Source organism: Dermacentor andersoni, chromosome 1 (assembly GCF_023375885.2).
Source record: "Dermacentor andersoni chromosome 1, qqDerAnde1_hic_scaffold, whole genome shotgun sequence".
Taxonomy (NCBI): domain Eukaryota; kingdom Metazoa; phylum Arthropoda; class Arachnida; order Ixodida; family Ixodidae; genus Dermacentor; species Dermacentor andersoni.
This window is the reverse complement of record NC_092814.1, coordinates 119,810,981-119,836,015: the sequence shown is the minus strand read 5'-3', so window position 1 is coordinate 119,836,015 and position 25,035 is coordinate 119,810,981. Positions and strand designations below refer to the sequence as shown.

General features: G+C 41.8%; 2 protein-coding genes across 3 annotated transcripts in view; one reads left to right on the top strand and one right to left on the bottom strand.

Moving 5' to 3' along the window:
- The window catches only part of LOC126545755 (acyl-CoA-binding domain-containing protein 6-like), a 40,081-nt gene extending 16,614 nt beyond the window's left edge, over window positions 1-23,467 (bottom strand). The window contains exons 1-3 of the mRNA XM_050193727.3: window positions 23,013-23,467; window positions 21,219-21,283; window positions 15,279-15,375 (exon numbers count right to left, since the gene is read on the bottom strand). Coding sequence (XP_050049684.1) covers window positions 15,279-15,375; window positions 21,219-21,283; window positions 23,013-23,156 — 306 coding nt within the window. The 5' untranslated portion in view covers window positions 23,157-23,467. The remainder of the gene's footprint in view (window positions 1-15,278; window positions 15,376-21,218; window positions 21,284-23,012) is intronic.
- A 189-nt stretch (window positions 23,468-23,656) lies between these two features.
- The window catches only part of alpha-Man-Ib (alpha-Mannosidase class I b), a 63,160-nt gene continuing 61,781 nt past the window's right edge, over window positions 23,657-25,035 (top strand). For both annotated transcript variants that reach the window (XM_050193718.3, XM_050193717.3), the window contains exon 1: window positions 23,657-24,072. In XM_050193718.3, the coding sequence (XP_050049675.1) occupies window positions 23,932-24,072 (141 nt within the window). In that variant the 5' untranslated portion in view covers window positions 23,657-23,931. The remainder of the gene's footprint in view (window positions 24,073-25,035) is intronic.

Here is a 25,035-nt window from a genome sequence, read left to right as displayed (position 1 = left end):
TCGCTGGACCCCGATGATGGGATCGATTTCATTGTACAACCAACGCACTATTTATTTCGAGAAACGAAAGCGACGCCAGAATTCGCTTTCTGCCATTTCTTCAAACGCGTTTCCCACCTCCACCCGCTTTCTTTCCTCCTCGAGCAATGCCAGCGCAACAACCAAAGTTCCCAACGCAAGCACCATTTTCTTGAATTAAACTATGGATTGGATACAAACGTGCCATTTCGCAGCCGCAACCGCCAATTGGATCCAATCCAATCCACCGGACGCGCCGTGCGAAGCCGGTCTCGTAACGAGCGTATGATCGCTCCAAACTTTCCAACTCCAGTCGGGTTCGGCGCCTAGCAGACAACATGCTTGGTTGCACGATGATTGACAGGAGCGTGTCTTCACTTTGACGTCACCAAAAATGTGGCCGCACCCTGTGGCTGGCGACGTCAGTGCGGAGTAGCCCAATCGCGTGCGCCGGTAACGGAAGGAACACGCCGAACAACGATATTCGATCGCACCCCTGGTAATATGGCTGCAACACTCAGATGATGAATGAGTTAGCATTCACTAATTAATTCTTTACTAATGTTAGAGATTATGTTATAATGCACAGTTGACAGCAACAATCTTCTGAATAAACCTATTTTGTGAAATTCTCTCAAGCTCCAGGATACTCCTTGTCAAGGTTGTGATTCAACTCACATACACTCTCAAAAGCATAAAATCTGCTACAATGTGCATCCTCAATTCAAATGACATGCGGGTGAGTCACATTTATCCCCCCCTTTGTTTATATATGTGTGTGTGTGTGTGTGTGTGTGTGTGTGTGTGAGAGAGAGAGAGAGAGAGGGAATTGGTTTTTCAATGTTACCAGCTCTATCTGTCGCTGTACTACATCATTCTTAGGCATCAGCATACTGCCTCCCTGTGTCAGCACGACTTTCCAAGGCATCTAACAAGACCTGTTTGCAATGTCCTAACGTGTACTTTGGAAATTTGCAGGGCCCATGGAGGTAGTTTCAAGAAAAACCCGCCGTGGTTGCTTAGTGGCTTTGGCCTTCCGTTGCCAAGCACAAGGCCACAGGATCAAATCCCAGTCACAGCAGCCACATTTCGATAGGGGCTAAATGCTGCGAAAACACCCATGTATCGTGCATTTGGTGCATGCTAAAGAACACCAGGTGGTCAAAATTTCCAGAGCCCTCACTACAATGTGCCTCATGATCAGATCGTGGTTTTGGCACGTAAAACCCCTGAATTTAATTTTTAAATTTTAGTTGCAAGAAAGAACTTTTAATGACGGCACATATAAATAAAAGAGAAAAAATTTTACTTTTTATCTATGTTTAAAACAAAACGAGAATAAGCACAATAAATTAAAAGAAAAAAAATATTGTGCGGAAACTTGTTCAGCAATAGGAAGGAAACATCAGACAGAAAAGTGGAAGTGGGCTTCACCCCAAGCCATCTGTGGTTTCGTTTGGAATTTGCACAGACAGCTCTGGTCATATGTGAACCATGGGCGTACATTTCATTTGCTTAACATCACGTGTGTGACACCATTGCAGCTTGACATCTTGCATCGATCTGCCTCCTCTGGCCATACTTTCAAAACAAAGCGAGTCATGTGCCAAACTTCTTCCTTTTCCTGTGTTCCTGCTTTAAACTAACAAACAACGCTTGCTGCCTGTGATTCAGTGTTGGCCAAAGACATTTAGCTAGAAACTTCGTACTCAACATAGAAATTTAGCAAGAAAAAAACATTTATTGGGTATGTTGCCTGCGACAACACTTGTCAATAAAGAGTTAAACAATCCACTTCCACCATGCAGATTGTCACAGTATTCGCTAGGTCAATACTCTACTTTATTTAGCCTCCTGCTTGCTATTTGGATTGGATGAATGGATGGGCAAGCAGATGGGTAAAATGGGGAAGTTTGTTTGCTTGTGCATCGACACGTGCAAAGACCGAAGGAATGAAAAATGTTAGGGGTAACGTTAAGAGACAGGAAGAGAGCGGTGTGGATCAGTGAGCAAACGGGGATAGCCGATATTCTAGTTGACATTTATTTATTTATTTATTTATTTATTTAGTACACCTACATCGCCTGTATGGCATATTATTGTAGGGGGGTTAAAATACAGGTGGTCATAATGGAAAAATGTTCAACATCAAAAGAATACATCAGTAAATGCAACATCGGCTAAGCACAGAAATGCGCAATAGCGAAAGACAAACTAACAAACAGTACAATAATTTCTAGAGCAACAAAAATGGAACAGCGGTGCACACAGTAGTGTATGTTCAAAAATGAATAAAATAACATTAAAAGAATATGGCTCTCAATAGCATTTTCAATACTAGATGCTGCCATTACTTTATTAGGCAGCTCATTCCAATCGTTAATTGTTTTAGAAAGAAATGAATATTTAAACACATTGGTACGGTACTGGTAAGCTCTAATTTTGTTAGCGTGGTCTGTCCTAGATCAAACGTAATGCAGCTCCTTAATGAACAGTGTTTTGTCAACACCAGTTTTAGTTTTGTATATATTGTTAAGGAATTTCAATCTTAGGATTTTCCTGCGTGAAGAGAGAGTTTTCCAAACCAACCCTTCCCGTATTCCAGATCCTCTGACAGCATCATCATCATCATCATCGTTATAATTTCCTGTTATGAAGCGTGCTGCTTGCTTCTGTACACACTCTATTTTGTCTATGAAGTTTTTAGTGTACAGATCCCAGGTTACGCATGCATACTCTAGAAGAGGCCTAATGCTACTCAAATACAAGGTTGCTTTCAGTAATGACAGAGAATTCTTAAAATTTAATTGGATAAAGTGATGAAGACGGTAAGCTTTTGTGGTAATTGAGTTAACATGATTAGACCAGTCAAGCGTTTCAGAAAACATAACTCTGAGGTATTTGACATGCTCAGTGGTACTAAGTGCAATATTATTTATGTTAAAGGAACCGGGGAATTTGTTCTTTTTCTTTGTAAACTGCACATGGTAACATTTAGCGGTATTCAGAGTCATCTGCCACCGGCTGCTCCAGATAGACACTTTTTCAAGGTCATCCTGCAAGACGAGACATTTGGGCATGGCATTTCACTGGACGATACATGACACAGTCGTCGGCATACAGTCTAATGCTTAATTTAAGGCCTACTACTACATCATTAATATAAACAAGAAATAAAAGTGGCCCAAATACAGAGCCTTGAGGCACTCCCGATAGCACTTGCACTGGAGCCGATGTCACCCCATTAAGAACAACCTGGTGTTTGCGCAGGTGTAAATAATCCTTTATCCAGCCGAGAATATGTTCAGGAATGCCTAGGAATGATAATTTTAAGCAAAGCAGATTTTGCGTGACAACATCAAATATTTTCCGCAAATCTAGGAACAGCGCATCTATTTGTTCACCGTAGTCCAAGCTGATTACAATGTCATGAATAAATTCGTTTGTGTTATGCACGAAAGACCAGAGTGGAACCCATCCTCAGCTGCGATAAAAAATTTGTTTGCTTGAAAATGCTTCATCAAATTAGAACACAGGACATGTTCGAGCGTCTTAGAGCAAACGGAAGTTAAAGATACTGGCCTGTAAATGCCTACGTGTGTACGATCCCCCTCTTTAAATATTGGGGTCACGTTGGCTGTCTTCCAATCTTCGCGCAGCTTTTGAATTTCTAGTGACTTGTTGAATAATATTACTAAAAAAGGTGCTACCTGTCTTGAGCAGCGTTTCAAAATATGATTAGAAATTCCATTGGATCCATGAGCTGAATGCGGGTTCAGATTACACAACAATGCCGCCACTCCTTCCTCATTTACAGCAATGTTTTCCATTTCCGGTAACCGTGTCGATGTGTCAGAAATTGCAATGCTACAAGGCTTTGTAGAAACTGAATGAAAATACTTGTTGAAAACCTCTGCTTTTCTTTTGTCATCTTTCATTAGGTAACCATCATTTGCGATGGCCGGGATGCCAATGTTATCCTTCTTATTGCTCTTAATATACTACCAGACCTCTTCCGGATTTGTTTTGAGTTTATCTGCTAAGGCGCATAGATATGAGTTCTTCACTACTTTCAATTTGTTTTGAAGTTTTGTGCTCATCTCTCTTAGCTTTGTGTACAAGCTAGGGTTTTTTGTCTTGCAATATATTTTGTAAGTTCGAGATTTTTTCTGAATTGATGAATGTAGTCTTATTAATCCAAAGTTTATCTTTGCGCTGCTTAGCCAAAACCACTTTAAGCGGAACAAAATCTGAGGTCAATGAAAGCAGTTTATGCCTGAATATGACCCACAGGCTGTTGATGCTACTAAATGAACTATAATGCACAAATATAGGTAGGAAATCATTTAACCCATTAGAGATAGCCTCATAATCACCCCTTTTATAAAAAGGTACTTTTCTCGGCCGCATTTTGGCAAATTCTATTTTTCTGCAATGAATATTGCCTGCAACTACTTCATGATCACTAATCCCTGGTACTGGTGGAATGAAGTTTATGATATCTCTCTGGTTACTAAAAACCAAGTCTAACATATTTCCATCTGCACATCCAAAACTAGTAGAAAAATCAACAAACTGGAAGAGCCCATAGGTCATTATTAGCCTGCAAAATGCAGACTGAAGCAATGACCTATTATTCTGCACAGGACATAGATCACTTCATTCAACATCTGGCCCGTTAAAATCACCACTAAAAATGACCGTTTCAGACGATTGGGCTGAGAGTGACCTTGAAAGGCTGATAATGTTTCGACAGTGTTCAAATTAGGTGGTCTGTAGAAAGAACCTACATTGAGCACGGTTCCATCTGAAGAACATAGCCTGCACCATACAGATTCTGACAAACCGTCAGCTGGAAGTGATGGTGCGCTTTCAATTGTGTCACAAACTAGAATAAACATCCCCCCCACCTCCATGCGCATTTCGGCCCTTTCTATATGCAACATAGTCTGATGGAAAAACCTCAGAATCTGCAATGTCAGAGTACGGTGGCGATAACAATGTCAAGCTCTGATATCAACAGAAGGAATGCAAAATCAGCAGTTTTATTCTGTAGGCTTTGGCAGTTTACGACAATAAAAGAAAGTTGTTCGGGCCTATTTCTAGTAAATTGGGAAGAACGCTGTGTTATTTGCTATTGGGTACATTCTCGAACACAACCATTACATCCATCAAAAATATATGTTTGTCCAGCCATCACCAGCTTGTTATACCTAAGTGTGTACTTCATTTTTTGTTCCAAAGCATATGCATGCAGAGAATTTCTTGCCTGACGAACATGTTTAGAATAATCTTCGCTCATTGAAAATGTGTACTTCATTTTTTGTTCCAAAGCATATGCATGCAGAGAATTTCTTGCCTGACGAACATGTTTAGAATAATCTTCGCTTATCGAAAGGATGGTTCCCTTAAGCTTAGAGGCAGTGGTCAAGATCCTTTGCTTATCCTTGAAAGCAGTGAACTTCACAATTACAGGCGTTAGTTTGTGAACTGCGTGTCAGCCAATCCTGCGCGCCCTCTCTATAGAGGAGGGACTAATTTCTATTTCGAGTTTTTCCCCATAAAGCGAAATCACCTTAGACTCAGACTCATCCCATGTTTCTTTTTCAGTGTCATCCAAACAAAAGAAAAGTAAATTATTTCTGCGCTACCAGTTTCCAATATTGCCTTATTTTGCCAATACATTGTGCATGGTATCAGCCAGTTTGGTGTTTTGTACCCGAAAACTTTCCCTTACATTGTCTTCGATCAGAGCTTCAACCTTTGTTGCGATCTGTTCAATTTGCTCGTGCACTATTTTCTGCTGCGACCACAAAATGAAAATCGAGGGAGGGAGGTGTGTGAAAAAATTCCCTGTATTCCCACATAGTGGCAGCACATGACAGAAAAGAAAAAGTTAGGAAATTGGCGCGCTTTTTAAACGTACAGACGGCGCCGTAAATATACAGCATTGACCATTTTTTTACTTGTTCGTGGCACCGTATATTTACGTCATTGACCCTTAAAGGGTTAAACAGCCCGGCATCACATAACGAGCCTTGCTGATATACAGTCGTGAAGCCGCTCTTAATCCAATGTGCAGTGGTCATGTCGAGATTTGGCCATGCAGCCACATCACTCACTGCTGCTGGGCACCTGTCATCATCCGCGTTTCCGTCCCACAGCAACGATGCCAGGAAAGCTGCGCATGCCATCCCCTCATCTTCTCACAATGGTTGCGGTTCAACCGATGTATCCAATGTTGCCCCTTTGACGTTCCAAGCGATGTGCATTGCATTGTCCTCACTGACTCTCTCGAATTACCGTGAAAGAAAGAAATGGAGCTGGGCGGGCTATGTAATGCGTAGGGTTGATAACCAGTGGACCATTAGAATCACAGAATGGGTGCCAAGGGAAGGGAAACACAGTCGAGGATGGCAGAAAACAAGGTGGGGTGTTAAAATGAGGAAATTTTTAGGGGCAAGATGGAATCGGCCAGTGCAAGATAGGGGTATTTGGAGCTTGCAGGGAGAGGCCTTCATCCTGCAGTGGATTTAAAAAACAGGCTGATGATGATGATGATGTGTGCGTGTGTAAGAAAAATATAAAAAATTGCTCAAACAATTACTTTTTGATATTAAGGGTACTGTTAAATGAAATGACACCATGACAAAAGCTTCATATCTCTTCAGTTAATCATATTAACCTTTGACGGTCAATTCTCTTTGCCAAATGCGACCCACCAGAGACAATTTTTTTTATTGCACATTTAAAATCTCCAGTGACCTATTTAGAAAAAAGAAAGTACTGCAATATTTTTAGAGTGACCATAAAGTGACAACAAAATCTTTTGCGTAGGTATACATGCACTATTTATGAATGCAGATGGGCTTGCCTAAAGACGTACAATAACAATAAAAAAAGCATGTGCACTGGAATAAATGTTTCCCAGACAAGTAAAAATGTGCGCAACATACTACTGCTCTTATCAAAAATGTTCATGCTCTTTGGCTGCCTAATACTTCTAAAACATGTGCTAATCTTCGAAGCATGGCTCCACACGGAGGGCTATAATGCACTCACTGCACATGTACCTTGTGTCCTCGCGACGTTTTTGTTGTCAAGTGCCACTGGCACAGACATGGCATCTTCCCCGAGTTCTGCTGCTCTGGGCTGTGGTGGGAGGTAATTTCCAAACAACATGCTGTGCCGTCACTCTTAGCGTATTGTCTCCAGTGGGCCTTCCCCGCTTGCTCCTTTTTGTATGATGCCCTTCGATAAGTTGGCTTACAAGTAGTCGTTTGAAGTCTGCATACTTTGTAGTGGAAGCGGTGTTTTTGTGGAAGAGAACGAACGCATTGAGCATCGACACGTTCAGCAGGTGAAAAATCTATTTCTTATTATAATTCATTGTTTTTCTTATGCTTTCGGAAAAGCTCAGTTGCTTGCCGACCTTGTCCACTAGTCCCATTTTTGCATTATACTCTTATATCACGCATGTCGGCTTCTTCTTTTCACCTGTCCTTCAATTCACCTTCCCTGTTCAACGAGTTCCGCTCTGTGCATTGTTGACAACATATGTATGTCTTGTCTATCAAATCACTTCAGGGCTAGCGTGGTGTTCATGTGGAAACGTTCCACTTCGCCTTGTCTCAGGTTCTACGCAAACTTCAGAAGTCCCCTCCTATTAGTATGCACTGCTCCACAGGCATTAGTCTGCCTGCTGTGGAGATAGTCGAATAGCATTGGGCTGGTGTATCAGTGGTCCACAAATAGGAAATGCCCCTTGCCGAGAGTCTTCTAACAGCTGCACAACAGAGCCTGTAAACCTCAACTCTTTCAGGAAGGTCACCTATAGTAGCTCTGGTGTACCGCAATATGTAGCCAATGCCAACGTCACGCAGCACAAACATCTTGACACCAAATTAATGCCTCTTAGAAAGTATATAATGCTGGAAAGAAAGCCGTCATCAGTGACTCATCTATGCAGAGATCTTGAAACGGGGAAGAAATGGTGGAAAATCTTTCCTGAATCGCTTCCATTATCGGCCTGATTGCCCTTTGGCGGTTCCGTGCATCTAAGGTCAAGCTGAAATGCAGCACCCGCATCAAAAGGCAAAGCAGTTGGCAGAAAAGACTGACCAAAAAAAAGGAGTTTCCAACGTGGTATCCTTGGATCAGTATTCTCTCAGTGTATTTTTTCAGACCAGGTCCATCAAAAGCACAACCACTAGAAAGCAGCAAACTCCAGCAACATTCGTTTCCAGCCATGACCTCAGTCATGACTTTCGAGGCAGACTAAGCTCGCGAACTTTTTGGTTTGTGTGCTTGTTTGTTTCGGTCCCGATCTGTGACTACAGGTTTTCCCATTCAGTTTAATCCGAGTGCCATGGAAAATAATCTAGGTACCAGCCAATTTAATCTGAGTGCCAGCATTTTTAATCCATGTGCCAATAATTTAATCCAGGCACCACCACATTTAATTCTAGTGCCATCTGAATTAATATGTGTGCCAACTGATTTAGTCCTTGGGCCAGCCACCCTTTATTCCAAATGCCATTCATTTCATTTATTTTAATCCCAGTGCCAGTCAACTTAATTCTCTGGGAAATTGATTGAGGAATGAATAAATATTGCAACAAGACGTCAGAACAGGCATCATGAACTCCATCTATTTATTGATGTCATCACTGTATTGGTGTCAGCACTATAGGAGCACAGTTTCCACACTACGAGTGTCGTCATGGCCGCTTCAGAAACACTTCCGTGAGGTATATCACTCATTTCCTTCTTTTCGAGTTGCGTTTCCGAGTAACAAAAGTGACTCACACAAGTGAGTCACATTCGTGATGCACACTGCGTAACTTGGGTTGTATCATAACATGCGATTTCCTTCCCCATCGTCATGCATATCGATCAAAATGGTTTGCAAGGGTGCAACGCGCATATCGGCAGATTAGGAGAGTGCATGCTTGAGTAAAAACCATGGTGACGTCACGTGAATCACAAGTAATCATGTCATTTGACTGAGTGATAGTGAGCAGGTAGTTATTCTTTAAAATCCATTTCATTTGATATGCATGTCGGCAGGTTAGGAGTGCACGTGTGGCTAAAAACTGTGGTGACCTCATGTGAATCACTAGTGATCACGTCATTTGAACAAGTGATAGTGATCAGATTGTTACCCTTTAGAAGACATTTCGTTTTATATGCATGTTGGTAGGTTATGAGAGCGCAGCTTGGGTAGAACGGTGGTGACATTGCGTGAGTCGGTAGTGGCTTAACCATGTGACTGAATAATAAGCAGTTACACTCTAAAAAAATTTAAATTATTGCCAAAACCACGAATCTGATCATGAGGCACGCCGTAGTGGGGGATTCTGGAAATTTGGACCACCTGGGGTTCTTTAATGTGCACCTAAATTTAAGTACTACACGGGTGTTTTCACATTTTGCCTCCATCGAAATGAGGCCGCCATGACTGGGATTTGATCCCGCGACCTCGTGCTTAGCAGCCCAACACCACAGCCACCAAGCAACTATGGTGGGTAAGCAGTTACACTTTCAGAACCATTTTGTTTTATATGCATGTCGGGAGCATAGGAGTGCATGCTAATGTACAAGCTTAGTGACCTATCATGAGTTGCTTAGTTATTATGTCAAGTGGCTGAGCAATGATAACTATTTGGAGTAACTATTTCTATCTATACGCATGACGATATGGAAGGAAATCACATGTTATGATACAACCCAAGTCGTGCAATGTGTGCCACGAATGTGACTCACTCTTGTCACTCGGAAACGCGACTCGAAAAGATGGAAATGAGTGATATACCTCACGAAAATGGTTCTGAAGAGGCCGCCAATACAGCGATGGGGTCAATAAATAGATGGAGTCCATGATGCCTATTATGACCTCTTGTTGCAATATTTATTCGTTCCTCAATCAATTTCCAAGAGAATTAAGTTGACTGGCACTGAGATTAAAATGAATGGCATTTGGATTAAAGCGGCTTGGGCAAGGATTAAATCAGTTGGCACGCGGATTAATTTAGATGGCCCTGGGATTAAATGTGGTGGCACCTGGATTAAAAATGCTGGCACTCAGATCAAATTGGCTGGCACCTGGATCATTTTCCATGGCACTAGGATTAAACTGAGTGGGAAAACCTGTAGTTCTCTGTATCAAAAAAAAAAAAGGAAAGAAAAGAAAAAAAAAAAACAGAAACCCTGAAGTAGTTGACTTCTTTTGCATCTAGTAGTAATGCAGAGCTCAACATTTTTCCAGAATGAGTGGTGTCAAGTGTAAACAATGAGGGGAAAAAATCATCTTTGTCGCAGTCAGCATCATTGCGTCGCGCATGCTTCTGAGAAGTTGCTCATTGGTTAGATTCCAAGTCCAAAGTGGTTAGTAATAGTTGCTCGTGTGGAGAGCTGCCATCCAATGACTCTGTGATTTGGCACTTGGGCAGTAGTCTGCATCAGAGGAATCACCGCTCGACTCATTTGTAGCAGAGCTACCAGCGCACATGTCCCTAACATAATCTAGCTGTGTATGTGAATGCAGGCAAGATAACTCTATGGTTGTGTGCCTGTCAAGAAAAACAAACGAGTTAGAAATTTGCAGTAATCTTTTGTCCAATCGCCGACACCAATCAGTTTTCGCGAGCCTTGAGCAAGGAAACACCAGCACGGCAGCATCGTTCGTATACGGTGGCCTCGTTTGCATATACCAGCGCCTGCCTGTGAACAGATGTACATGCACCCCTGTGAGCAATAAACAAGCGAGCATCTAGTAGTGACCCTTTAAAAGGTTAGAAATCAGATAGACATCAGTTTTTGGGAAAGCAACAAATGGAAACAACAGCCCACGAGACGAAACCAAAACCAGCTGCCGTGCACTCACACAGTTGCCGAAGCGCCGGCATCTATGACGCGAGAAAAAAAATTCCACAAGGTGGCAGCACTTACTGGGCAACCAAGAATTGAAAAATTGGCGTTTTTTAACCATTCAGACCACTGGGACTAGTTCATGGTGCCATATATTTACATATCTAAATATTTATGAATATTTATGTATATTTAAGTGAGTGTACTTCATAAATTTTGGACAGTAGAGCATTTATTGCTTAATAGAAATTTCAGCCACTTCATGAACCAATTTAACCATGACTCACTGCTCCTAAGATGAGCAAAGATTGGCACCATTTAGATGGGCTGAAGTGAAAACTAGAAGGAAAAGTTTTATATTGAAGCACATTTACATATAGAAAACAATTTAAGTGTAGCCCACTGGCCATACAGCTTGAGCTTAGCATAGCTTACAAAGCATATAATATACTCTTGGGTACCTTATCTTATGGTGTTAGTGCAGATAAACTGTTCAACGAGTATTGAAAAAATACATTCAAGAGCAATTCGGACTCCCCACTTGTGAGATCAGAAGCGTGGAACTTTCCCGTACCCTTTTGTCAGGGTAGGAGTATGTCTTGGAAAGACAAGAGGTTACTTTGCATTCAATGTAACATTAAATGCTGTTATTTTCTGACCCATCTCAGATTGGAAATGGTTTGCTACGTAGACTCCCCTCTCCTACATTCAGGAGTAATTGGGACTCCCCACTACTAAGATAAGAAGCGTGGTACTTTCCCACACTCCTTTATTTGTCAGGGTAGGAGAACACTTTGAAAAGAAGCGGCAGTTAACAATGAATGCGACCAATCTGCCATGCTGTCCCTTTAGACCCACATCAGATGCCCTATACCAAACATTTTAAATATCATTACAGTTAAAACTCAATATAATGAACTTCAATATAAAGAAATTCTCAATATAATTAAGTATCGTATTTACTCGATTCTAAGCACCCCCTTTTTTTCACGATCGCGATGCCCAAAGTGAGGGGGGTGCTTAGATTCGTATAATCTAGAATGACCCCCTCCCTCTTTTCGCTACGACATCACGATGAGATGGGTGCGAGAAATAACATTTTATTTTGCAAACATCCAAAAGAAAAATCGTTGAAGACAGTGAACCCACCGTTTGTGTCGGATATGCTCAGTCACTATCACTGCCGCTCACGAGTCCGCGCGGCTCTGCAGTCCGGCTGTGCGGCAAGATCGCGCCGCGGACGCCGTTCGATCCACCTCGGGACTCCGACGGCTCCGGCTCGATGACAGAGCGAGCAAGCGCGCTTGGCGGCCTTGGCTGCGCGCTCTTCCTAACAAATAGGGGGTGCTTAGATTCGCATGCAAACTTTTTTTGCCAATTGTTTCGCGAAAATAGAGGGGGGTGCTTAGAATTGCGGAAATACGGTATTTAACTTTTCATAACCTCTTGTCCATAGAACATCATGTATTTAGAACCTCAATATAACGAAGTGTCTTTGTATGCCATTTCAATATAATGAAATTTCCCTGCCGCCACAAAGGGATGCCGAGACAATAAATGGAAACGTCCACGGATGTACATGGTAAAATGATTGAATTACAAGCAGCTGTTTGCAAAGACACCTCTCAAATCATGCGGAAGAGCAACCTCCGAAGTGGAGCCGCATCATGTTCCGTATAAAGTCCAAGTGCGATAAGATCCTATTGCGCATTGTGCACTTTAGGTGCGAGCGAAAGTGCGAGAAGAAAGATGGTGGTGCCTTCCCGCATGAGCAAAGGGAAAATGGGGAAGGGGAGTGAGCTTGCTGTAACGTGATCAAGTGCGTGCGAGGGGCAGAGTGGGGGTTAAGTTAGTGGGCGTCTCGGCAGTTGAGTGCATACGCAGCCACGCGCCCTGCTTTAGAGGTAATCTGCCGCGTATGCAAAGAGCTGGCATGCAAAGAGCCGGCATGCCAAGATGGCATGCCGGCATGTAAGCTGTCTTACTGTGCATTTAGTATTGGAGGTTGCGTAATCTTGAGTTTCGGTGACCTGTTGGAGCGAGAGGCAGACAAAGCATTGGCTCCTCATCACCGGCGCTTTTCCTGATAGCATCGTCCCAGTGCGGGCGACACTATCAGCCGCAGGGGCAGAGTGCACGTGAAAGAGCGGCTGGCTTCGCTTAATTCGTACCGTCGAGAAGATATCGTCAACGTACGCCGCATGAAACTGTATCATTCGTCGCCGACTCCCAAATTTATCAAAATCAGTATGTTGCCTACACTATGGGGGCACTGTATATCATTCTCTCATCAGATAAACAAAAGGTATGATGCATTGAGAGAGTCTGCAGTCAGGCTAGTTTGTGCACGGCAGTGTTTTCTGACTTGGCCTTGAACTAAGTCCTTGCTGCTGTCATTGTATTTCTCAGTAACACCGAAACATTTATACAATATGCATGAGGGGAGCAAAAGTACATCATATGAGGTGAAAAGCGAGTGCCCATCTGGCCTCCGTCCTTGACGAATGCAAGAATTGCTTTCATGTGTCCATGTTTCACTGGGCTTTCCAACATTCTCTTGATCTGATATTTTCATTAATAATTGCTGCTTTATGACATCCTTGTAGAGCAATACATCAAATGCACCTATTGAAAAAAAAAGGCATACTAAACACTGGAAAGCATCTGCCAGATAGTCGCCAAAAAATGAACACCACAAAATGCAAAGCTGTGTTATGTGTAACTTCTATAAGCAGAACGAGAAGAAAGGGGGTTAACCGAGGGGCCCGATTTTTAATAATCATATCATGAGAAGCCAATAAACAAAGACACCAAGGAAAACATAGGGGAAATTACTTGTACTGACTATTTGAATTAAAGAAATAATTTATAATTTCTTTGTTGGCTTCTCATGATATGCCCTATAAGCAAAGCAAATTAATTACAAATTGGAAGACCATGCATGCTTATCACTACATATATATAATAAAAGCCTGATGGTGCTACAATAACTTATTTAACAATCAATCAATCTTTATTTCGTATTCACTCATTTACAAAAAATGAATGCTGGGACAAAAACTAAAAGCTGCTTTTTTGCAGCTTGACAAGGAACGGGGACATAATAAAATAAAGTTTGTACACTTACGGTGTACCCAACACAATTCAGTATGTGTAGAAGCAACTGATAAACCAGAGTGAAAATTGTGGTTAGGGTATGTGCAAAAGATGAGCATTACATAAAACAAATTGTGGCAGAACCCATCTCACTATGACTGTCAACGTTTATGCGTTAGCATTGAATCAATATAGCAAAACTTCGTATTGCCACCATCGAAACGAGTTATGCATGAGGCACATACTGCAGTGGGACTCCTCTTTCATGCTTTTCTAAGAACACTCGGCGCCATCTAGCGCCGCTGCCGCAAAGCTTGTGAGTGGCCTCCGAAATCATGGTGCGCTAGTGCATGTGAATGCTGAGAAATGCATCATGCGGCAGCCAGGCTCCTCTCTCGTGCTTCTTTCTAGATATGCTGTGGCATCTAGTGGCGCTGCTGAGCAGTCTGCGCATGGCCTCTGAGACTAGATGCGTAGTGCGCCGGTGAATGCCTTGAGAGCATTCCCTTGCTTTGCGCACACCCAGTGGCATATACCGAGTGACTCAAGTTCACAAGAGGTTCATTGAAGAGCGGCACATACCCAGTGCGTTCATGGCACAACTTGCTGAAGCCTTGGCATGAAAGACGTTAACTGAAAAGATACGCTTACTCAGTGCATTTGTGGTAAAGCCTGCTAATGCATTGGATTGCTATTCTTGAGAACATTTGTAACGTTGGTTTGATTTCGCTCAGTTTCAAAAAAATTTAAGGGATCTTTTTCATCATTGTAGGGCGATACATTTCCAGTCGCACATACCTACTTACCCAAGTTGGCATTGAAGAGGTTCACTGAAGACCCGCTCAGACCAAGTGGCTGAGCAGGTCAAGACCAGCACATACAGAGTGGCACACACCCAGTGTTCCAAGTCGGCCCCAAAGAGTTTCTTCAAACAGCAGTGCCTACCTAGTCCCACATGTACAGTGACCTATGTCAGCGTGAAAGAGGTTCATTGAAGATCAGCATGTATATGCACATTGCCATGTATTCAGCGATTGAAGTTGGTCCGGTGGTAGCTTTTGAACCCTGTTACCTCAGCACAGCAGCACAATGTGCTAACCATTTGACCACAGACTACCCAGTGATCCAGGTAAGCAGGAAAATGGTTAGATATAAATGTACATAGATGGGCAGGTATATCAGATATATAGCCCCTGGAAAGTGTGCAAATTGCTGAAAGAATGCCAACACACTAAAAGTAGGTGCTGGGTGCTCAGTCCTAAGCAGAAGGCTTGGTAAGACGAATGTAACACTACCTCAGGCCTCCAATCAGGGAAGAGATGACGAACGAAAGCCACATATTCGTCCATCGCTGTGGTAGCAGTCATTCCACCCAACTGGTTCCAGGCATCCCTGTTAACAAGAGGAATATTTTTTGTCTTTTCTCCTGTTGTGCAATCCAGTCTGTAGATGTCAAAACCATGGCTATGATGAAACATAGAGACAGTGAGAAAGACTTTCCTTACAGAAGAAGCCAAGAGGACGGCCCCAAGCAGCTGCTCTCTAGCCAGCTAGCTTGCATGGGGGAAATTTACTCTTAAAATTTGGCACTCCTTGTGAACTAATGAGCCCACTGCAGACCCATGTGTGTGAACTCTTCTGTGCTAGAAGCATCTCAGCCAAATTTTTACCTTGCAGCACAAAAGCACAATATTTTACACAGCCTTTGTAGTTATCTAGTGCCATGACAAACTACATTAACAGCAAGCCCCCCCCCCCCCCCCCCCCCCCATTATCAATGTCATCATTATTGATCCAAGTTTGCAACAAATGATAAAAACCCATGACAAACCCTACAATTCTGACTACCTCTCTCCCACAGGACTACACTAGAATCTCACCATAACAAGTTGCATTTTTGGTGAAAAATTATTTTAATTAGATATTTATTTCCATAAAGTCTTGTATATTCTAGCAGCTTAAGCTTCTGTGTTTTTTAAACACTCTTTCTGGCTGACATCTTATATGCCCTTCCATGATTAAAATTTGACTAGAATGTGCTGCAACGATTGCAGTCCCTGTCATTAGATGTATATTTGTGAATATGTTCTGTAACACTCACGTGAAGTCTAGTTATTGAAGCAAGATCACAGCACTGCTGTAGTTTAGATATAAGAGCACCAAATGTCATTTGTTAAATCTTGGACATTTTTCTTAGCACTTTGTAGTGAATATAGTAGCTGCAAAAGTGAAAGGTTCTTGAACAAACAAATATTGGAGTATTGACATGGCATTTTTTTACCTTTCTTTTATGTTAAATGAAGGTCCAAACCTCAGAAACCCTAGAAGAAATACTCACAAGCGTAAAAGCATCATAAATAATTTACTATAATAGTACCTTTCTTCTACAAACTAGTTATGGTTTCAGTAGCCAGGAGGTGGATGTATCATATTACATTGGCTTGCTTTCTTCTCATCATCGCTGGAGCTGCTACACACAAGTGCAGCAAGAGGAAATGTGCGCAGCAGTTGTTAATTTTATTTTTTCATGAGCAGCATCATCATACTTCGCCTTATTGCTACATAATATCAGTAAATTTTGCTTCGTGTCATGATGTCACAATCGTTTCGATGATGCCACATCCAGCATTTACAGACCAACTTTAGTATCAAATAAAAATATCTTACGTTTCCCCTAACCTTCGTACTTGCCAAGTGTCGTCCTTCTTTAAGCAAGAAGCATGTGGTGTAGTGTTTACAAATTCAAGAATATGTGTCAGTACTCCTTTAAGACTCAGCTGTGTTTGTCAACTCACAGGAACTCCTGCTTGTTGCAGCTGACGTATTCTTGAGAATTCCCTGGGAACGCCCAAAAATGAGAGTGGTACTTAGAATAATCATCCTCAGGTTTAAGGTGAAGAGACAGCACAGCACTGCATGTTGCACATGACTTCTAAGCTTCCCTAACTTTTGCTCCGAAAAATGTGCTTAATGCTCTTCATTGTAAATACAATGCCTAACCAACTACTACCAACCAGCGATGCTCTCTTCAGTCTTTGAATTTCTAATTTCAGCATTTTTTTCTTTCTTTTTTTTGCATTCTGGGCAGCCTAGTTGGGGGTGCAGCCCTTAGTCAAGTAGATACGGCACAGGTCACATTCAGACCTTAGTCTACTGATGCCAATTACAATTAAATATAATACTTTGGAATTATTTAATTTTTCGTCTGTTTGTTGCTAGTACATTTTTTCTTAGTTGTCAATATGCTTATCCATACCAATATTATTAGTTGTCAATTATCAGTATTATTTGCTTTTCTGCCACAAAAATGAAGGTTAGAGGGGAAAGTGAAGTGATTGTTGTGCAACGTAAAGGTGAACATTGTTACATACTATATGACTTTTCAATAAGAGCCAGATATAAAGACAAAAGAGCTTTGTTGCAGTATCAATTTCATTAAATCAATGTTTTTCATGTCCTTATGGTTCAACAGAATACTAGAAAATGATTGCTGATCGTGAGCTTGCTGTTTGCATCTGCTGATTCTGTTCACTCAAAACTGTAAATTCAGCTCCTCGCTGTCAACCCATTTTCTGTACAACTGCTTTCTTTTAGACAGTGCTTGAAATTTAGATAAAAAACAGCAGTGTTCAGCATGGTAAATCACAACTGTGAATTTAGCTTCTCGATGTCAAGGCATTTTCTGTATAACTATTTTTATTTAGACAGTACTCGAAAGTTACATCAACAATAGCAGTGTTCAGCATGGTAAGGGGGACCTGTTGGATTCTATCTGAATCCTTGAACTCTGCTTATCTGCCATGTCAATTCTGATGGGTTGAAAATTGGAAGGGTGCTGTGGTACAGCAGAAAGAATGCAGTGACTTTGACAGGGTGCATCTATGATAACTGGGCCAGTGATTTGCCGAGAAGGACTGGTTAGGCATAAGAACTGCTTATTCCTTTTTCTTTTTCTCATTGTCCCAACCTTTCTCTATAACCTCTTTAGACTTGTATGGGACATTGAAATGCTATCAGAATTAGAGACATTCATGTTTTCCATTCACTAGTCACTGAAAGTGCACTTCCAGCATATGTATGCCTAATTTTTGCATAAAATACAGCAAACCCGACATGAAAAAGTGTGTTATTGCATTGAAATGACAGCAATGGCACCCAATTATATAAGTGCTACTGCATGAAGTTTTACAATCACATGCACACAAAGAGAGGTAGATGTAAGTTGGTGTGAGTCAAACCTCGTAAGTCGCATTGGACACGAAAATACCTTTGTTATATTTGATATTTATTACAAGCATGCACATAGACATTGATAAAAAAAATTGCAGTTAGGTCTATGCGAAAGAAAAGTAAGCCGGGCACCTCCAACAGGACAGCAAGGGTGCGATCTTGTACGCGTTCCAAAATAGAACGGAGGCGGTTCGTTCCACCGAGCCAAATACGATTCGTCAATATGAACCGTGCCGAACGCCATGACATCAATTGTGACCTGATATCTGCTGTCAATCATTCCGTGTCGTCTGCTATCGGACGAACGGAACAGAACATACCGCCTATTTCGTGACGTAAAGAACGAACCGCCTCCGTTCTATTTTGGAACGCGTACAAGATCGCACCCCAAATGGTCTCCTGCAGATTTTGATGGCCCATGGGCATTTTTCTGTCCCGATACAAGGCACAGGAACCACAAATTACATACACGCACTCTGCATCATCGTGAATACCCAACCGTGCGATCAGAGTTATCCTGCAGGACCATGGAGTCCTCCATGTATGGGATCGGCCTGTTGGCTTGCCAACAGGTAACTTGGTTAAACTAACTATGGTTTAGCCAAGCCAAGTAACCGCCACCAGACTTTTCGGACAAAGAGAGGACCACACATGGATCCGTAATCTGCTATTACAGCCATCAGTCTCGTCCGTGCATCTGATCTCATACTTGATCACTGTGAGGTGTATGAAGGTGGACATACTGGTGCAAGCTTCCCGAGACGGCTCGTCACCAGCAACTACACCAGCTGCACTGCTTAAACTGCGTGGCCTAACGATGCGCCGCTTGATTGAGAGTTGGCAACCAAAGACGCGGTTTCGTGCCTAGTCACATGGCAGCAACTTTGTTCATGGCTGCCACATTTGCCGCATCACATGCACAGTTCATGACCAAAACACTGCATGGCGTCCGAAAGTTTGGTTGTTGCTATTATACATTGGTGCTAGGGGTAGGTGCCAGTGCTGCAGGTAAATTCAAATAATTGCACAGTTTTGAAAAATGAGGCATCTGAAAAATCAGTTGGCAACTATTAAACTTTTTCTACCAGAATATATACACTGAGGAATGTGCAAACAAAGATTTGCTTTGCTGTAACTGATATTGTGTTGGATCCTCCATTTTCAATTTCGTTTTAGTAGGAAAATACTCCTATGAATTAAAGTATAATCAACCAAATTTTAGGTTGACTTCTTGATATCTGATAATTCGTAATATCCGTGTTCGTTAAGAGAGAGAGAGAGAGAATAAATATTTTTATTAGGTAATCAAGGCACGACATAATGGCCATCATTGAAAAATATTGTGCTCACTTTTTTTAACGAGACGTGATCACTGCATGAATACACTTGCTGTTCAGGCACTTTGATACTGAAATATTACCGTTATTTCATTGACTAGAGCTGCTTTCTTAAAGAAGTTCACTGCTAGTGATCAGTCTCACTAAAAAAAAGACTATATTTTAGTTGCATAATGTGCTTGCTGAAAAACTGTCTATACTCTATCTCACGAGTAATTTGCAGCACTACCGAAGGAACGAGGCATACACAGGTAATATCCTTTATCAGTGTAATGTAGTTCTGGCCTAACTGTCTGATTATTGACGAGATCAGAGAGTTTTATTTTTGCTTGGTACATGATATGTTACAATGAGACATGACATATTAGGACCTTTATACATGCACGTCGTATACAGCGAATTACTGTAGCAGTGAGAAGACGATGAGGCGTGCATGAACACATCTGGAGGGACATTTGGCTTTCCTATTGGCTAAGGAGTTTTGCAGCTTCCACAGTGCTGCAAATGACTGGCAAGATGGAGAATAGGCACCACCACACCTGCTGCCGCTTTGCTTGATATACAAAAAACATGTTTATTCCATGCTATAAATAGCAGATAACAGCAGTTAAGTATTTTTGCAACTTGTGTATTGAACAATTCTTCATAGCAGTTCTCTCTTAGCACTGAAACAATAAGTAAATTAACATAAGCGCATGGTACCACATGCATAAAAATTATTGGTGAAAAGTTGCAATGTGAAATTCATTGCCAGACATGTTAAACCCCCACATACTACAAGGCTGCTAAGAGGAAAGAATGAAGCGAAGTGAATGCAGACATAATGAAGACTTGGGACCCATATTTCGTAACTACTCATTTCTTTAAATTCTATTCACTTCTTGTTACCCATAATGTTGAGTGGTCAATCCTGTTGGTGATGGCAGTGCATTTGCATGCAAGCCAATAGAATAAAGAATGGGCGCTCACTAAATATGGCTCTCGCCACTTTCATATTCAGACTGCATCACTCATAAACGTCCATGAGGCCCTGTTTTCAACTATGTTACGAAATATCATAGGTAAGAAAATGCACAACCCATTGAGTTTCCTTGTGCCTTCTTTCAGAGTACATTGTACCAGTAAAGCTATCAAAAGCCAAAAGTTGCCATTTATAATCATCTAAGCTCTTTTTTTTTCCTTTTGTCATTCCTAGCATGCTGAAAGCTTTGACTTGACACAAATGGGGGTAATGCTTTGCCCATGGCAAAACACCATGCAATGCTTTCAATTTTTCCCGCCTCTTGTGCCTAATCTGGCTGTGACTCATTTTAGGCATGCAACTTGCTGCACTCACTCAGTTCATCTTCTCAAATTCATGGCATTTTTCCGTTGTTTGCAGCTGCTAGTTGGTGACATTTGAAAGCTAACCAATGTCTATGTTTGGTGAAAACTATGCAACTTCAATTCATCAACTGAAGGATGGCAGGTATTTCAAATTGATGGATAAATGGACCAGTCACTTTGAGTGAACTTATACATATTTTGCTGTTTGTGAGGGTGTAATGCTTAGTTCAGATGTTTGTTACATGATCGAATGGCTGGGATAATTTATCTACTACTTTCAATGCATTGCATAACCTGTTTCAAGGCCCAGTGACTTTTTTTCACACTTTCATAGCCAATTACCATTTCTGGCGTCTCCTAAAGTCGTATAAAGCTGGCTTGGGTAGCTTGCACGGTCCTTCCAGAGCCTACATAAAGAAACAATATGCATCACACAAAAGAGTGGAGCTGCCAAAGGCACTGCTGAACATTAACATTTTTTCACCTTATCAGAGACACTGTGCAGCAAAAATACATGCACCCATTTTAAAAAAAAATTTTTTAGCACTTCTGGACCTATTTCAGATTTTTACCTTCAAGCCAGCAGTGAAATTTCCTTCCATATCGGCCATTATACAGGAACTAAAGGTAAAATTGGTGTGACATTGGCTGCTTTTAGCACAAAACAAGTGCATACATGGTCATCACATGCAGCTACCATACTTTGGCTTGCCACCGCCGGACTTAATCCAATCAGCTGAAGGACATCAGCAAGTTTATGCAACTGTTGTGGACTGGTCAAGGTTCCCATAGTAAACACATTAGCAGATACCACAATGCACACAATTTCTGCCTTGAGGACAATCTACACAAGCGTGGTGAAGGGATTTCTACTGTGCAGGGATCCTGCCTTGGAGTTATTGCAAAGGGTCCATTTTAGAGCCAGATATCAGTTTACACTTGACAAGTGCCATGTACTTAGGTGCCACTCTGAGTGATAACAAGTGTGGCGGTGTCTGAGCCAATGAGGAAGGGCAAGAAGAACGCAAAATGAAACGGATCGTTGGAAAATACAGCCTCCGGTCTGGAATAATTTAAGAAAGTCAACAGTAAAAAAAAAAGATTCATGCAATCTACAGATATTCAGGGTGTTGTAATATCATGTACAGCATGAAGAAGGTGGTGAAAAATGTCATAGCCTCTAGAGAAAGTTACGCTCAATAAATGGAGGTGCTGTGTAGAGTGGCTTCCTATGGCTTTCATTCATTTGAAGTGAGCTGCAAAAGAGAGAAGGATTAATCCTGGGGCTAGCCACGACTTACAGTAACAGATATTGTATTTAAATTAGGTGCATAGTGCTCAATCGTGAAGGGCAACCATTTTACGGACAGCACAAGCTATCTGTTGTGAAAATTCACAGGCCATGATACCTTAAGTTATGGTGTTCAACGACCCGAAACAACTTGCAGGCTAAGAGATATCCCTTGCAAGACCTCTTTTTTCAATACTTAACGTACTGCAATTTTTGCGCAATTTAAACGCAGGCTAAGGTCTTGCAAAATGGGAATGTGCTTTCTCTAATTCACATTTTGGTTGGTTCAACCAGTCTTCGTTACTTCAGCACGTCTAAATTTGCGAAAGTTCAATGTACCGTGTTTGGTACAATTGGCACTTGTACCAATTGGCACTTGTACCAATTGTACCATGTTTGGTATAATTGGCATTCTTCATGAATTAGTTTTGTTCCTGTGCAACGTAGCTGTTTGTAAATAAAGATAGAAAAAAAGATCGGATGTCCCGCTCTACTTGATTCGTCACTAAGATGCTTGGTGAATCAATTTTATTGTTGCTATTATATGCTCAGCACGACATTATTTCAAGCATTATTTGGCCTAACATTACCTTGCATAATTTTAACACGATATAGTACTGACGAAACAAACAGTTTTACGATGAGGCAAAAAAAAAAAAAAAAAATGTCGTTTCTTGGTTTCACATTCAACGGTTTTGTATTACTAGTATCTCGTGTCAAGTGCACATTTACTGCTCCTCGAGCTTCAAAATCTGAGCGCACGTGTGCATGCTTACACAATGTGCCCTACATTAACAAATAGTACTGAAGTGAGGTCATTACAACGCAAAATCATTCGCACGCACCTGTTTGTACCTGGCATAAAGGTAGAGCAGTTGATCATTAGCCAGGTTTCGGGTGTGGGCTTGGACATGTTCCGCCGCTTTCAAGAACATGGCCTTTTGCTCGTCCCATTCCTTTAGTACATCTGCGTGATCACCCTGAGCCATTTGCTTAGAATCTTAATTTTTTTTAAGCGCTGAGCAAGAGAGATTTGAAATACCAAATCAAACGCAGATATTTTATCTGTTCAATTTTATATGTCTCTTCTGCCGTCCGCACGTAAATAAATAGGTACCTCCTTAGACGAAAATGGCACACTCTAGTTATAAGAAGGCCAAGCCGTCAATTTTAACACGGCAGCAGCTGGGATACGGTTGAGTCGGCCTGAGTGGGCAGATTTTTGAAACCTCCATTGCCTCCACACAGGAGTTCATCATGAGTTGGATAGATCGTGACGTGATTTTGGCTACATGCCACTTTAGGGTCATAACAAATACACCCTTGTAGAAAGTTACTTTTATTTATTGGTGCTTATACTATAATACATGCTGTACTCTAAGCAAATCGTACATAATTAAATTTATGCTATGATACGTTTTTGTTCTTTATCTTGCTTTATTTGTGCCTAAATCATTTATAGTCAAGTCAATCCACAATGCAAAGGTTTTTTTTTAGCGGCTTGTTGTAAAACACATCGGCCATCGGCCGCTTCTGTGCTACGTCTGCCCTCCTCTGGGGCTTGCAACCAACATGCGCGATGTGCAGGTTGCTGTACATTTGTCGACGTCGCGGTTGCAACTCCGACGTAGATGTCCCTTCTCTTGCGCCACCGAAAACGTGGCAGACATCTAAGGTGCCGCAATGTCGATCAGTTGTCTGCTTTAAAACTGTTTCGTTATCATCTGGTGCGTCAACGTCGCCGCACAGAAATCACTTTCTACGATGAGCGGCGTCCTGACGTCTAACGAACGAATCATGCGCTCGAGCGACGTTGAAACTGGCCTGATAAACTTGGCGGGCGCACCGCCGTCTTGGGCTGGGAGCTTTACATGGAGGATGGGTCAGAGGAAAAGTCTCTGGAGGGTGCGTACAATGTTTTATGCCACATCATGTGCTTGTGACGGGGCTTTGACGCTTACTCCTTGTATGTCTCTCATACGCAGTGTTTGCTGTCCGCGTAAAGTCCGCATGTCCATTTTGCCATGGCAAAATGTTCTGTATCTGAACGATCAAAGGCGGTTTATCAAACGCTTATGATGCGCGTAGTTTTGTACATCATTAAAATTTCCAACTAAAATAAAATCTGTGCGTTGACTGATCGGCAAATGTATCGCTCCTGTTACGTAATGTTTCTCGCGTCATTACAAAAGCTGTTGTGCCACGTGAAACAAGTTTGATTGATTGATCGTCAAAGTAACAGTACTCTTAAGATACTGCAATAAAGTCACCCTAAGTCTCTTTCATTAACGACAGTTCTTTTTTCCTTTTCTATGTCAGTGTGTGCCGTTAGCAGAAATTTTTTTTTTTTTATCTCATGCGTGCAGTTACCTTCAAGAGTCTCGCGACGTTGGATGGGATAAGAGCGTAACTGCCTAGCAGAAATGCGACTTGAAGTTTTGGAGCTGTTGTACCACGCCTGGTCGCCTTGTCTTCAGTGCTGCCAAGGCGCTGTGCGATAGCGATAACGTTTTGTGCTGTTTGTGTGGTTTATTGGTGCTCTGAAGCATAGCTGCACGTGCCATTGGGCTTAGAACATGGATTTTAGTTTGGACTTGCGAGGGATTTCATCGTCGTCGTTGCTTTGAGTCTGCCTTTTAACTGAGACCGTCGATACTGTAGCCAGTCCCGAACACATTGATAAAGAGTGACATGTGGACATTGCTGCTCTTGTGGCTGGTTTGCCCTGTGTCTATGAGTAGTGTTGTATTCTCAGCTATTTGAAACGTGAACTCAGTTTCATATTGAGCAATGCCACCATATATTTCCTGGAACCAGGTGAGAAGTTGTTCAGTATTGTTGTGTAAAATTTGTGCCTAGTTGTCTGAA